Source organism: Fundulus heteroclitus, unplaced genomic scaffold, assembly GCF_011125445.2.
Source record: "Fundulus heteroclitus isolate FHET01 unplaced genomic scaffold, MU-UCD_Fhet_4.1 scaffold_39, whole genome shotgun sequence".
Taxonomy (NCBI): domain Eukaryota; kingdom Metazoa; phylum Chordata; class Actinopteri; order Cyprinodontiformes; family Fundulidae; genus Fundulus; species Fundulus heteroclitus.
The window spans coordinates 2,765,364-2,780,259 of record NW_023396803.1 but is presented as its reverse complement, the minus strand read 5'-3'; the positions used below and the strand labels follow the sequence as shown (position 1 = coordinate 2,780,259).

Below are 14,896 nucleotides of genomic sequence, written 5' to 3'. Positions count from 1 at the left end.
CTGACCGATAGCAATTGGCAATCGTAGGGAGGCCAAGCCAGAAGAAGAGTCAGCCAGATAAAGGGAAACATTTTGGGAGTGGCTGCTGTTATGTTCAAGCTGAGCCGAGAGCTCCCCCGGTGGGTTAAGCTGCGCAACAAGAAGCAGCAGCAGAGACACTGCTTTATTTTATTTTTTTACCTGGTTCATATTTTGCAACTTTACTTTGCAATATTTAGATAAACATTCATTCCAATATATATGTTGTTCATGCATGCTCAGTATGAGGGATTGCTGCAAAGCCATCAACAATGCAGACGACTGTCCACTGTGGCTCTACGCTCTTTCAGGAGGAGTGAATGCTGCTTGGAGAGACTTGATGCAACCTGCCGGGTTTCCTTAGAGAGGAAACTTTTTGACCAATCTGTAAGATTTGATTGAATTTGACTTTGTAAAGTGCCTTCAGATGACGTGTTGTGAATTGGCGCTATATAAATAAAACGGAATTGAATATGTAACATAAAAAACATTTTCACACTAAAATAAATGGACGAGGAGCACCCGTAATGTGATGTAAATTGACAGAAAAGTATATAGGTTATAGAATTCAAGCGAGATTTTGTTTTTGATGTATTCACCCAATTTGTGTCATTTGCATTGTCAAGCATTGATTTGTTCCTGATCATGCCTTTACACAGGGATAACATGTAAGTTACTCGCTCCATTCGACTTATTCGCGTTTGGTGTGAATGTGCATTTACTTGTAATTGAGTTACTAACAATTTAATAAGGTTCCTGTTATGTGCGGACCAAACATTCAGAAAAGGCTGTTCCTCTGCATCATAAATGTGCAGCTTTGCTTTGAATGACATTTATTTTTGCTAATGCTCAAAGCTTGGCCCTTAGCTTTTGTGTCGTCTTTCCCCCACAGACATCTGTGGGCTGCATAAAGAAAACCCGCAGCTAAGTGCACACACAAACAGGGCTGTCACAATTCATGGAACTCAATTGATTAAATTCATCGAGGCAACATTAGCCCCATTTCCACTCCCCTTGTTAAACCGATCCATGCTGAGCTCGGTCCGAGCTTGGATCAGTTAACCAAGCCGAGCTTGGTTCTGAAGACCGTTTACACTTCACACTATCTCGGTTCCTTGGCTCCTCGCCTCCTAGTGACGATCTGCGGTACTACTGTTCTCTGGGATTGAAGGCGGAACCAAACAAATCAAAACGGCGGCGCCCGTAACATTCAGGATGTTATTGTTAGACAGTGTCGGCTTTTGTGACGTGGATAAGACAAACGAACGTCTAAGAAGGATTTACAGACGCAGGAAACAACGACAGACGCTGAGGTTCATCACACTGCTAAGCAGAATCATCACCGGAAACCGTGTGTCATGGTAAGGAAGCTAGTATCATTATGAATGTCTGAAATGTCAGCTGACTGTAAGGGGATGACGCGGTCTGCTCATGCGCTCTTTGTTATCAGAAAACCGGGCCAGGGAAAAACAGGCCGAGCCCACCCCTGGAACTGGTCTGCATTTAGCGCGGTTCAGTTTGCGTTCCATTTACACTCAATAGTTATCTCGGTTAGCGAGCTGGGACTGGTCTCAGCACGGTTAAAAAAGTGTGGTGGAAACGAGGTAATTAGTTGCCTTGAGCTTTCTTTAAATTATTTATTTAGCACACTGTGTTCTGGCCTGGCGGCTAACACCAAGGGTAGCCTAGCCTGCTAATACATGGATGCTAAGTGTGGTTATCTGCTATGGAGACAGAAAGCAACAGGCAAAAAGCAGCGCAGAGGAAGAGAACTAAAGTTTTAAAGATGTAGGGACACTTTAAACTTAACAGAAAAGAAAACTGTACAGCCAGCTGCCTTGTATCGATTGAGTTTCTAGCTGCCGAAGGTTAGCGCTTCTATTCACAGCTGACCTTTCTGCTCTCGACTGAACTTGTTTCAATTGGTCACCATGGCAGCTAAACGGCCAATCATGTGAGGGCCTGCTATTATGTGAAAAGAGAGAGGGGTGCAGCAGTGAGTAGAGGGTGAGTTTGTTAGGTTGTCCTGTAAAATAACTGAGGGACATGCAAAAATGTTTGACTAAAATATTAAATTGTTCTGTTAATCAACTGATGTTTTTTCTTTAGTTTCTAACTTAGTTTCATTATCAATATTAACACTTATTTTTTATTAGAATATGCCTTATTATCTGTTATTTTTATTTATTTGTTTTATTATTTTTTGTTGTCAATTAGCACTTAGCACTGAAGAACTGAATCAGGGCAGCCTTAATATACAATATCCAACCTATAAAAATAATTTCACTGCCAAACCAAAAGTTTAGAGGTGTGCTGCAATTTTTCCTCACAACTTCACTATACATCACTAGGCTGATTTACATAAATTGCCCCTAGCGAAAGGAAATGCATCAAACTTTGAAGCTTTAAGGCTTTAAATCCTAGGGCTTGCAATGGAAAATGGCCAATGTAAAACATGAAAAACCTATCAAGAATGTCAGGACAGCGCCGTGCAGTTTTCTGCCGGCTTTGCCTTTTTTCCTCCCTCTCCCTTCTCCACAGGTGGCTGGAGTGACAGATGGGCGTGGTACACACCTGCGGCTCGTTCAGCAGCGTGCGGCCCTGCTATATAAACAGCACTCTGACAGCTGATGGATGCCAGAGTGTTAACCTGGTTTGGTATGCTCAGAGGCCTCTGTCTATGACAGTCAACCCTTTCCAGCGTTTCAACGTTGTCTCTTGTGTTCCTCAGGTCATTTTCCGTTTGTAGAACGTCTCCAACGTTCCCTGTCGTCCCAAGTGAAGGACAACAGGTTAAGGCTGTTCCCACTCCTGCTCCTAACACATCCCCGTGCTCTCTGGTTCCATCAGCTGACTCCGGATCCCACCTACGCCACTGCTGCTTGGGCCCCTCTCCTGGGATTTCCATCAACCAGCCCATCAGTCCCACAGTCACCGGCTCAGCTCGAGAAGGCTCCAACTGAGTCCGTCACTCCACTCCACTCCCCCCGACCTGGTTCCATCACCCGGCGGTAGGTTGCGTTTACGTAACTCTTCTCCCCTCATACTTCAGCTCCTAGAGACTTATCGAATCCTCTCGTTTCTCACCCACAGAACGATCGGGCCCCTACTCGCGCCGACATCCCCGTCTGCTCAGCCGAGCTCCAACTTCTTGTGTTTGCTCGTTTCAGCTAGTTCAATAAATATCTGAAACTGCTCTTGTCTTCCGGTGTGAGTTCTGCATGTGGGTTAAACACCTTAAGACCGTGACAAAGAAATGCAGATTTGTTTAATCTATAAAACAATCTGCATAGCCTATACCCACAATTGTGCCAGCCGTACATTAGAGAAAAAAAGCTAGTTTTTTTATTGATCGCAGCCGTAGATGACGTCTCTAATTCAAGAAATGGCTTATCAGTGAATTGTAAGTGCAATGTGTGTATATATACCTTGGCGGGGCCCAGTCGTGTCTTGTGCAGTCCAAAAGAGTCCCAACGTATGTCTTGTTCCTCCAGGTGACATTAACAACCAGCATACCTGCAGATAGGGAGAGCAAACAGTACCTATACTATAACACTTTCAGAAATACAGTGTAAAGCTTGTTTTAAGACGGATACCATTTTTGTTTTTAGTCAACAATACCAGTGTAACACAGCATTTTCTGGACCATAAGTTGCAGTTTTTTCACAGTTTGGCTTGTTCTGTGACTTACACTCAAAAGAAGTAGCCGAAAATGGTAATCAACTAGCACTAGTGAGGAATTGGCAAAAAGATTCGGTCCTGCCCTCGCCCCTCTCTGTCCTTCTACTTCCGGGAGTATAGCCTTATCTATTGGTTGTCCCACATGCCAATCATTGTGACGCTATCACGTAATACCAATGTGCACGCACGTTGCTTGTTAGTTTCCGCTTGCTAGCTGTGCAACAGTGTTTATGTATCCAGTTAGCTTAGCGGTGAGCTTCGGTGTTAGTCGTTTATTGTAGCTCCGCTGCTCACACTGTATACTTTGAACACGGCTGAAGAAGCAAAAGGTGCTGCACGTGCCACATGGTACATGACGAATGTGCGCAGTGCTGCATGTTCGAGGGGATAGCTATTTTAATTAAGGATAATTGACTTTTAAACTAACTTTTACACGGTAGTGAAAGCTTATGAAAATAATAGTCTATCACTCTGTGCCCAGAACGCAGCAGCATTTAGAAAAAAAGTTGCAAGTCCGGAAGCCACGCCAGTGTTGCCAGTTATTGCGGGAGAAACAAGGAACCAGCTCTATTACTTCTATCTTGTAAACAGTTTAGATGATTAAGCTCATAGTCGCTGATAATTAGCGAACCTGGCAACCCTGATGGAAGTCTGAGTGTTTCTGGAGGTCCCTTTTCCCCTCTGTCATCATTCTTTAACAAACATGAAATGAATAATGACATTTAGGGTTACTTATTGTTGTAACATCAGTGATATCATATATTTAATGTGCACTATTTTTGATTAAAAAAGCCTAAATAGAGATCAGCTTTATCATTACTGTGTAGAAGAAACATGTTTTCCTTTTTACGCAACATGCTGGTTAAATGTCCCCCGAGGATTGCCAAAGGGCACTAAGCTGCTCTGTGTTTTTATACAGAAGTGTTGGGGGAAAAAACACCATTCAGCAATCCAGAAGCCGAGCTTCGTGTCCAGTGTCCTTCCACTTCATGCGGTGCCAATGAAAAACCCAGAAAGCTCGGTTATACTATTAATTAAAGGGGTTCGAGTCACGCAGCGGTGCACTGTTTAGAGAAAAATATGCGGAAACCGCCCTCTTTGCTTTTGGGCAATGGGAGTAGACATAGGGACCTGACCGCATCATAACAAATAGAAAACGAGGTAAGAGGAAACCAGCACCGCTTTCTAAAAAGTTTTTTTTGTGGAGCCATGACTCTTACGGATGTAGATAAGTCTGTGTGAATGTGTATTGAGAACCTGGAGGTGACGTAAATGGCGGATGAATAGCTTATTGTAAATGATATCGTACTTACAATTATTGAACACCCAACAAAAAAGACAATAACCAGTCTGAAAACAATTTCTAAACATAGCTTGAATGAAAATGCAATGAACAAAAAAATTATCCCTGCAAATATCTATTGTTCTTATTATTGCGACTGTGCCCACCACAAAACAAAGAAAGCAAATCCCATGCTGAAAGCAAGATGGACCGAGGAGACGGAACGAGTCCACAGATGGGTGCTGGAACAACGTGCTGCCGGGAGTCCCCTCAGTGCAGCAACATCTCAACGCCCTGGTAGTTGCCAAGGAAATGGAGACAAATGACTTCTTAGTGTTACAAATAAACTGCCAGCAGACATCCAAGCCAAGGTGGACTACCTCCGTGAGTTTGTTGAAAAGCAGCTAACTGAACACAGTGTTTCGACCAGATCATACAGTTAGGCCCAGAAATATTTGCACAGTGACACAATCTTCATGATTTTGGCTCTGCATGCCACCACATTTGATTTGAAATGAAACAACTACAATGTAATTGAAGTGCAGACTTTAAGGTTTAATACAAGGAGTTGAACAAAAATATACGATTAAAAATGTAGGAATTGTGTTTTTATACAAACGCTTCTCATTTCAGGGACCCAAAAGTAATTGGACAAATAAACATAACCCTAAGTAAAATGTTACTTTTGAATATTTTGTTGAGAATCCTTTGACTGCCTGAAGTCTAGAAGCCATGAACATGAGCAAACGCTGGGTTTCCTCCTTAGTGATGCTTTGCCAGGCCTTTACTGCAGCTGTCTTCAGTTGGTGCTTGTTTGTGGCTCTTTCTGCCTTAAGTCTTGTCTTAAGCAAATGAAATAATTGCTTGATTGGGTTGAGATCTGGTGATTGACTTGGCCATTGCAGAATATTCCACTTCTTTGCTTTAAAAGACTCCTGGGTTGCTTTTGCTGTATGTTTTGGATCATTGTCCATATGTACTGTGTAGCGCCGTCCAATCAACTCTGCTGCATTTGACTGAATCTGAGCAGAAAATATTTCTCTATACACTTCAGAATTCATCCAGCTGCATCTGTGTTGACACATCATCAATAAACACAAGTGACCCAGTGCCACTGGAAGCCCTGCATGCCCCCATCCCATCACACTGCCTCCACCATGTTTTACAGAAGATGTGGCGTGTTTTGGATTATGAGCTGTTCCAATTCTTCAAACTTTCTTCTTCCCATCATTCTGGTACAGATTGATCTTAGTCTCATCTGTCCAATGAATGCTCTTCCAGAACTTTATGCCAAAGTCAATTCTGGCCTTTCTATTTTTGAGGCTGATTTATGGTTTGCACCTTGAGGTGAATCCGTCATATATTCTCATGAAGTCTTCTTTTTATGGTAGACTTAGATACTGATACACCTACTTCGTGGAGAGTGTTCTTCACTTGAGTGGATGTTGTGACGGTTTTTCTTCACCATGGAAAAGATTCTGCAATCATCCACCACTGTTGTCCTCTGTAGACGTCCAGGCCTCTTTGACTCTACAAGCTGACCAGTGCACTCTTTTTTTCTCAGAACATACCAAACTGTTGATATGGACACTCCTACTTTTTTTCAGCCTCAGGGTGGTCTGTTTCATCTCCATGGCGAGTTCCTTTGACCGCATGTGTGTTCACAGCAACAGCTTCCAAATGCAAATGCCACACCTGGAATCAACTGCAGGCAGGGCTAGTCAGTGTTAATGAGGCAAGAGCCCATGCAGCCTGGTTATTTATTTTGTAGTCTTCTGAGTCAATTGTCCAATTACTTTTGGTCTCTTGAAAAAGGAGGCAGTTACGTACTAAAGAACTATAATTCCTAAACACATGCTCCAATTTGGATGTGAATCCTCTCAAATTACAGCTGAGAGTCTGCACTTTAAGTCCATGTTGATTATATAATTGTATCCTGAATATGCTTTCATAAACAGCTAAAATAACTAAACTTGTGCCACTGTCCAAATATTTCTGGGCCTAACTGTATTATCAACATGGATGAGATCCCCTTCATGTCTGATATATCCAAGGGCCCAAGTGTTGCAGAGAAAGGGCGGAAAAGTCTGAATGTACTGAAAACTGAGCATTGAGAAACTGTACTTCACAGTTGGGCTGGCATGTTGTGAAGTTGGATCAAAATTGCCAAATCATGGATATTCCAAAAAAGGTAAAAAACAAAGTAACTGAACTTGTTTTTCGTAGTAGAAGACGCTTCGCTTCCTCTCCAGGAAGCTTTCTCAAATCAACAAGTCTGGAGTAATGTGGAGCATCAAGCTTTATACCACTGCCAAACAAAGGCCTTGTAACGGCTTAGATAACATGCAAATACAACCCAAACAGGTCCACCCCTTAGTAATGGGCGGTCGTTAAAGCCATTAAACTTTATGGGTATAACTCTCTGGAGAATTTCCATATGCAGCAACATATGCTCCATGAAATGGTTTACACAGTGCTGTCATGGCACCTTTAATGCTGGGCTACTTACCATCTTCAGTCTCCTGCCAGACAATTCCTTCCAGATTGACACTGGTGCCAGGCTCACATGGCCCAAGACATTCTGGCTCGGTGGCCAGCGCTGCCTCCGCTGTGTTCACCGCAACTGAACGCGTGCGCACCATGATTTGCTCACAAGGAGAAGAGATGTCACCGCTGTTAGCAGGAGGACCAAGCAGGTGTAGAGGAGGAGGAGCAGAGGTGGAATACGATTCCATCTGTAGAACAAGACAAGAAGTTCTAGCAGTTAGGGTTTTCAGGCCAAGAAGAACCCGTGCCAACGGCAGCAGCGGGTGTGTGTGGGGCGGTGCCTAGGTGCACGGTATGCCCCCCCGGGCCCAGCGTTACTGATGACTATGGATTCATATTTTGTGGTTAGCTGTTGATCTGATCCTAAAATGTGGCTTTCATGACTGCTCTGTGTGCTCTCATGTCTATCAAACTGACCCTGGATCAGCAGCACACATCTGGGGGGCCCTAAGTAAAGAATGGCGGCCCGTCAGGCTTATAATACTGATATAAAGTTTTCAGTTCAATCAATGCCTGGAATAGGTACGCACGTATGTAGGCATATATATATATATATATATATATATATATATATATATATATATATATATATATATATATATATATATATATATATATATTAGGGCTGGGCAAGTTAACGCGTTAATTTCGCGTTAATTCATTAGACTATTAACGGCGATATTTATTTTATCGCGCATTAACGCATGTTGCTCACATGCTTTCAGTCAGTGTCAGTCAGCACGCGTGCTGGCTGCAGCACGCTGTCACGGCAGCACTCTCCTGCTCCCCCCCCCCCCCTCGTACATGGCTCAGCGGCGCCAGCCAATCAGCACGCAGGCTCAGCCTGGCCCGCCCACTCAGCTCTCACACAAACTTAACACACAAACAGCTGAGAGAGACCGCAGCAGCGAAAAAACATGAACAGGGGAAGTAGCACCGTTTGGCTTTATTTTAATACCGTAAATGAAATCAAGCTGTATGTTTTGTAAAAAACCGGTTCATTTCAGTTGAAACACAACAAATTTATCTAAGCACGTGAAAAAATATGAAAACGTCGAGCCCCAGAAACGGAGAGAGGAGACGAAACTTCTCTCATTGCCCCGACAGACCCACAGACGTCTCTGACTGAGGCGTTTCAGTCCTCCAGGGAACATCCAGGTAGATCAGTGTTCATCTTCAGCAGCAGTTCATGTTAACTTTCAAAGTAGATATTATCTATCATATGTTACTGGAGCCCACACAGAAAATGTAATTAAGACCTTGAAAGAACCCAGTACATATATTAAAAAGTGTTATTTAAGATAAGATAACATTAGCTAATCCTTTTTTTATCCCACGACAGGGAAATTTATAGGATTAAAGCAACAGGCAGGTGCACACAACACAGACAAAATTACATAACGATTGAAATATATAAGAGGTGGATTAGCGAAAAAACACTGAACATATTATTATTATTATTATTTTTATTTAATTGTAATAATAAAATAAAAACCACAAAACCCAAAAGCTCAACAGTTTCATGATACATCAAGCTTAGGGACTGGCTAATATACAGCAGGTCAAAAAAGGCCATATTTTGGCTGCAGTGCTCGCTGTTCTCTTATGAAGAAAAGATCAACTAGTGCACTAAATTCAATAGAAGGGATGAAAATATCCAGTATAAAATAAGATAAGTGCTACAAATGTTACAACACTTTTGTTCATATGGCAGCAGAACATTAAAATAAAAGTACTCTTTACACTACTTTTGAATTCATTCTTGGAGTTTGCGCATACAATGCGATTAATCATGATTAATCGGGCAAATTATGCGATTAATCGCGATTAAAAATTTTAATCGTTGCCCAGCCCTAATATATATATATATATATATATATATATATTATATATATATATATAATATATATATATATATATATATATATATATATATATATATATATATATATATATATATATATAAAGTATGTATATATGTTTATATACATATAGATCACTATGTATGTAAATAAGACAGCATATGCCCATCCCTATTTCTTTTGTATTTTTTTTGTATCCTTTTTGATCCATTGTATATATGAAGATTCACTGTATATAACTGAATGCACCTTTCCTACTCTGCACCTTCTTGTATGAACCGATGTGGCAAGTGAATTTCTCCATTGTGATATCAATAAAGCCTATCTTATCTTATCTTAATCTATAGTAAAATATCAAAAGGTTTTGTTTGGATGTGGACTCTGAGTATGTTTTGTACACTTCTGAAAATGCTGAGAATTGTTAATTCAATTCAATTCAATTCAATTTTATTTATATAGCGCCAAATCATGAAACATGTCATCTCAAGGCACTTTACAAAGTCAAGTTCAATCATATTATACAGATTGGGTCAGATTATACAGATTGGTCAAAAATGTCCTATATAAGGAAACCAGTTGATTGCATCAAAGTCCCGACAAGCAGCATTCACTCCTGGGGAACCGTAGAGCCACAGGAAGAGTCATCTGCATTGTACATGGCTTTGCTGCAATCCCTCATACTGAGCAAGCATGAAGCGACAGTGGGAAGCAGTTAACAACCCCTAAACAATTTATTCTGCAGAAATCATTTTAATGTCATGATTCTAGTGATGCAGCACACCCTAAAGAACTAACGTACACATCGCTACTCCTTAAATTGCCATATTCAACATGGCTGCCTCCTTCCACCTGAACAAGACTGGAAACAACTTCTCCAGAGAGAGCCAACAATACACCCTTCAACACAACTCTGTTTCAGGATACTACAGCAGCATTGTATTCGCTTACCTTCTCACAACTGACAGGTTTCTTCAGATCTCGGCAGTCACCGTCTTCTACCTCCTCCTGCTCTGTCATCATGACAGACTGGCCCATCCCTGCAGAGTCCAGAGTCAGGTTCCCAAACTGGTCCACAGGGTTTAGGTCGGGGGTTTGCTGACTCTCAAATGAGCTGTTCCGAGGGGCTCCAAGAGGCAGAATAGGGACACCAGACTCCCTTTCAGTGTTAACCATTCTTGTAGCTACAGCTTCTATTTTCTTCTCTTTACTTTTCATGCAAATCGTATCTTTGTCCTTTTTTACAGCAGGGGGGATACGGGAGGATTTAGCAGACTTATCAGTTCCCTTAGTTGGGGAAGAGTTGGAGTTCTGGGGTGCCAAGTCTCCCTGGGCCCTACTTTGGGCCTCCTTCTTGGTTCCATCTAAGACTGTGGTCTTTCCACATTCTTTGTTGTTTTTACTACGCTTTGATTTGGATTTGCCATCTTTGCTCTGCATGGCAGGTACAGGACTGACAAACTTTATGTTGTCAGGTAAAGTAGCCACAGCACCAGGAGGAGCAACCATGCTTCCTCCCTCCTTAGTGCTTGACATCTCTAACTTGTCCTTCTCTAAATCAGCATCCAGGTCAATGATCAGATTTCCAACACCAATATCCCACTCATCGCCACTGTCGTAAGTGTCCACCGCATTGGAGTCCACGCCTTTCCCACCTGCAGGGCTGCTGCTGAGGGACATCTTAGTTCAAGCGTCCCAGGGTGCCACAGGGGGCCGCAGGAGGGCGGCAGGAGGGCCGTGCTCCTCCCTACAGCAGTGCACCTGCTCAGGGCTGCAGTCTATGTCTCCTCCACGCCGTTTCCCGCATCGCCTCCTGTAAAATAACAAATCACAAATTAGAGATTTGCATGCAACATTCTGCAGGTTACCCTGCAGTGGACTAGAGAACGATCCCGCACCCCACTGAGCAAAAGGACAGTTTCCAAACACACACAGGTATAGAAAACTCAATGGATAAAACGATGGTTCCCTCACATTATTAAAGGAGAAGTCCGGTCAACAAGGAAAAATCAGGGGACCGTTAGCTATAACTAAAACTAATACGTTTGTGGTTATTTAACAAACTTATCTTTAATCAATAAGAAAATAAAAACATAAATTGTCGTCTGGATCACTGTGTTATATATATATATATATATATATATATATATATACACACACACACACACACACACACATACACATACATATATATATATACACATACATACACATATATATATATATTAGGGCTGGGCAACGATTAAAATATTTAATCGTGATTAATCGCATAATTTGCCTGATTGATCGCGATTAATCGCATTGTATTTACAAACTCCAAGAATGAATTCAAAAGTAGTGTAAAGAGCACTTTTATTTTAATGTTCTGCTGCCATATGAACAAAAGTGTTGTAACATTTGTAGCACTTATCAGTAACACATATTTAGTGTAAAGCTCAACTTAAACATGTAAAACAAAAAAATAGCAATAATAATAAATTAAAGCTTATTGCCACTGACAGGGAATTCTCTTTATGGGGAAAAAATCTACCAAAAACAGGAAATTTCTGAGGTAACAGCAGGGAGCAGCATTACCATTTTATGTTCAATACCAAAGTTTAACTTGGCAGTGGTTACAACTAACTTGTTTCTGTCATATTCCATGCTGGAAGAACTTTAAACTGAAATGCTTGCTAACTCGATATGCTTGCGTTGCTTGCGTTTATTTGACGTTAACACGCGGTTTTTTGTTGTTGCTTTCTCGCGTGCATATAGTGAATGGCAGGGAAAAACAGGCAAAAATACATGGATGCTTTGAAGCGAGAAGCGACTTCACCGACGGCGTCGATGCAGACCCCCCCGCTCCACAAAAAACTTGTTCCGTTCGCCAACTCACCGCCTCACCTAAGCAAATTCCTGCGGGAAACACCGCCTTCCGCATGTCGGCTTTGTTTTTTTCCGGCCAGCACCTTTCTTCCTCTTTGAATCCGAGGTTTGGCTGACAGCGAGGTTATTGGCGCATTATCGCCACCTACTGTTCTGATTGAAACCCCTACACCTCAGCAACAGACCTTCACAAAATAAAAGCATGTGAGCAACATGCGTTAATGCGCGTTAAAGAAAATATCGCCGTTAATAGTCTAATGAGTTAACGCGAAATTAACGCATTAACTTGCCCAGCCCTAATATATATATATATATATATATATATATATACACACACACACATATGGCAAGGCAAGGCAAGGCAAATTTATTTATATAGCACAATTCAGTACAGGGACAATGCAAAGTGCTTTACATGATTAAAATATAGCAAATTAAAACAGAATAAAAGCAAGTAGGAATAAAATGTAGATAGAAATTAGAACAAAGAAGTGGTGATTCAGTTAACTAGAACAGTTGAAGGCAGTCCTAAACAAATGTGTTTTTAATCTTGATTTAAAGGAACTCAGGCTTTCCGCACTTTTACAGTTTTCTGGAAGTTTGTTCCAGATAAGTGGAGCATAGGAACTAAATGCTGCTTCTCCTTGTTTAGTTCTGGTTCTAGGTATGCAGAGAAGGCTGGAGCCAGAAGACCTTAGTGGTCTGGATGGTTGATAACAAGTCTGTGATGTATTTAGGTGCTAAGCCATTTAGGGATTTATAGACTAACAGAAGTATTTTAAAGTCTATTCTCTGAGATACAGGGAGCCAGTGTAATGACTTTAGAACTGGGGTGATGTGCTCTACTTTCTTAGTCTTGGTGAGGACGCGGGCAGCAGCGTTCTGGATCAGCTGCAGCTGTCTGATCCACTTTTTAGGCAGACCTGTGAAAACACCGTTGCAGTAATCTATTCGAAAAAAAAAACGCATGGATTAGTTTTTCCAGATCCTTCTGAGACATTAATCCTTTAATCCTAGAAATGTTCTTCAGGTGATAGAAAGCCGACCTTGTAATTGTCTTTAGATGCTTTTTGAGGTTCAGGTCTGAGTCCATCACTACTCCCAGATTTCGGGCCTGATTGGTGGTTTTTAGCTGAAGCAGCTGGAGCTGTGAGCTAACTTTTGATCTCTCCTCTATTGGTCCAAATGTTATTACTTCAGTTTTGTTTTTATTCAACTGAAGAAAGTTTTGACACATCCACGTATTGATTTCTTCTAGGCATTTACTCAGAGCCTGAACTGGTTCATAGTCACCTGGTGACATGATGATGTAGAGCTGTGTGTCGTCTGCATAGTTATGGTAGCTGATGTTGTTGTTTTTTATTATCTGAGCTAGAGGGAGCATGTAGATATTGAATAGGAGGGGACCCAGGATGGACCCTTGGGGAACCCCACATGTGATTTTTGTCATCTTTGATGTAAAGTTACCTACTGATACAAAAAAGTCCCTGTCCTTAAGTAGGATTTAAACCAGTGGAGAGCTGTACCAGAGAGGCCGACCCAGTTCTCCAGGCGTTCTAACAGAATGAAGTGATCAACAGTATCAAATGCTGCACTGAGGTCCAATAGAACCATCACGGTGGTTCTTCCACAGTCTGTATTTATATGGATGTCATTAAAAACCTTGATAAGGGCGGTCTCTGTACTGTGGTGAGCACGGAAGCCTGACTGGAAAACGTCAAAGCGGCTGGTCGTTGTTAAGAAGGTGTTTAATTGTTGAAACTCAGCTTTTTCAGTAATCTTACTGATAAAGGGGAGGTTTGAGATGGGTCTGTAGTTCTGGAGTAGTAGTTTGTCTAAATTGTTTCTTTTCAGCAGTGGTTTGATAATTGCTGTTTTTAGGGACTGGAGGAAAACACCTGACAGAAGGGACGTGTTTATTATCTGGGTCAAATCAGACGCTATGACAGGTAAAACTTTCTTAAGGAAAACTGTGGGTAGAACATCAAGGCAGGAGGAGGAGGAACTTAACTGCTGAATGATCTGCTCTAAGCTTTTGTGGTTTATTTGGCTGAATTGAGACATTTTGTCAGGATAAGTTCCAGCTGAATACGGCTTTGGTTCTGGAGCTGGTGTGGATGTACAAACTGATCCTCTAATTTTTAGGAGCAATGCAGTCAATGATGTCTGAGACTTTAGACTGAAAGTTATCTACTAGCTCATCTACTGAGTTGCAGCCCAAGGTTGAAGTATCAGAGTAAGCTTGAATAAAGGTTTCTGTGGCATTGTCCTTAAAGGTGCGTTTTCTTATGATGTCCCTTTGGCTAAATGAGTCACTGGTAATGATACATTCAAAGGTAACGGAGAAGTGATCGGATAAGGCAACATCAGTTACATTGACCTGTGAAATGTTTAGACCTTTAGTGATGATCAGGTCTAAAATATGTCCCTGTTTGTGTGTTGGCTGTTTAACATGTTGACTTAAACCAAAGTTTCTAAGTGTGTCACACAGTTCTTTTGCACTTCTGCCTTCAGGGTTGTCAACGTGAAAGTTGAAGTCTCCCACAATAATTAAACAGTCATAATCAACACATATCACAGACAGCAGGTCACTAAAATCCTTAAAAAAGTTTGATGTGGACTTAGGAGGCCTGTAAACATTCAG

At 41.5% G+C, this 14,896-nt stretch overlaps 1 protein-coding gene across 1 annotated transcript in view; it reads right to left on the bottom strand.

The window, feature by feature from the left end:
• The window catches only part of LOC105922159 (zinc finger protein 609), a 79,297-nt gene that overhangs the window by 45,845 nt on the left and 18,556 nt on the right, over positions 1–14,896 (bottom strand). The window contains exons 3-5 of the mRNA XM_036130883.1: positions 10,339–11,200; positions 7,491–7,716; positions 3,447–3,534 (exon numbers count right to left, since the gene is read on the bottom strand). Coding sequence (XP_035986776.1) covers positions 3,447–3,534; positions 7,491–7,716; positions 10,339–11,067 — 1,043 coding nt within the window. The 5' untranslated portion in view covers positions 11,068–11,200. The remainder of the gene's footprint in view (positions 1–3,446; positions 3,535–7,490; positions 7,717–10,338; positions 11,201–14,896) is intronic.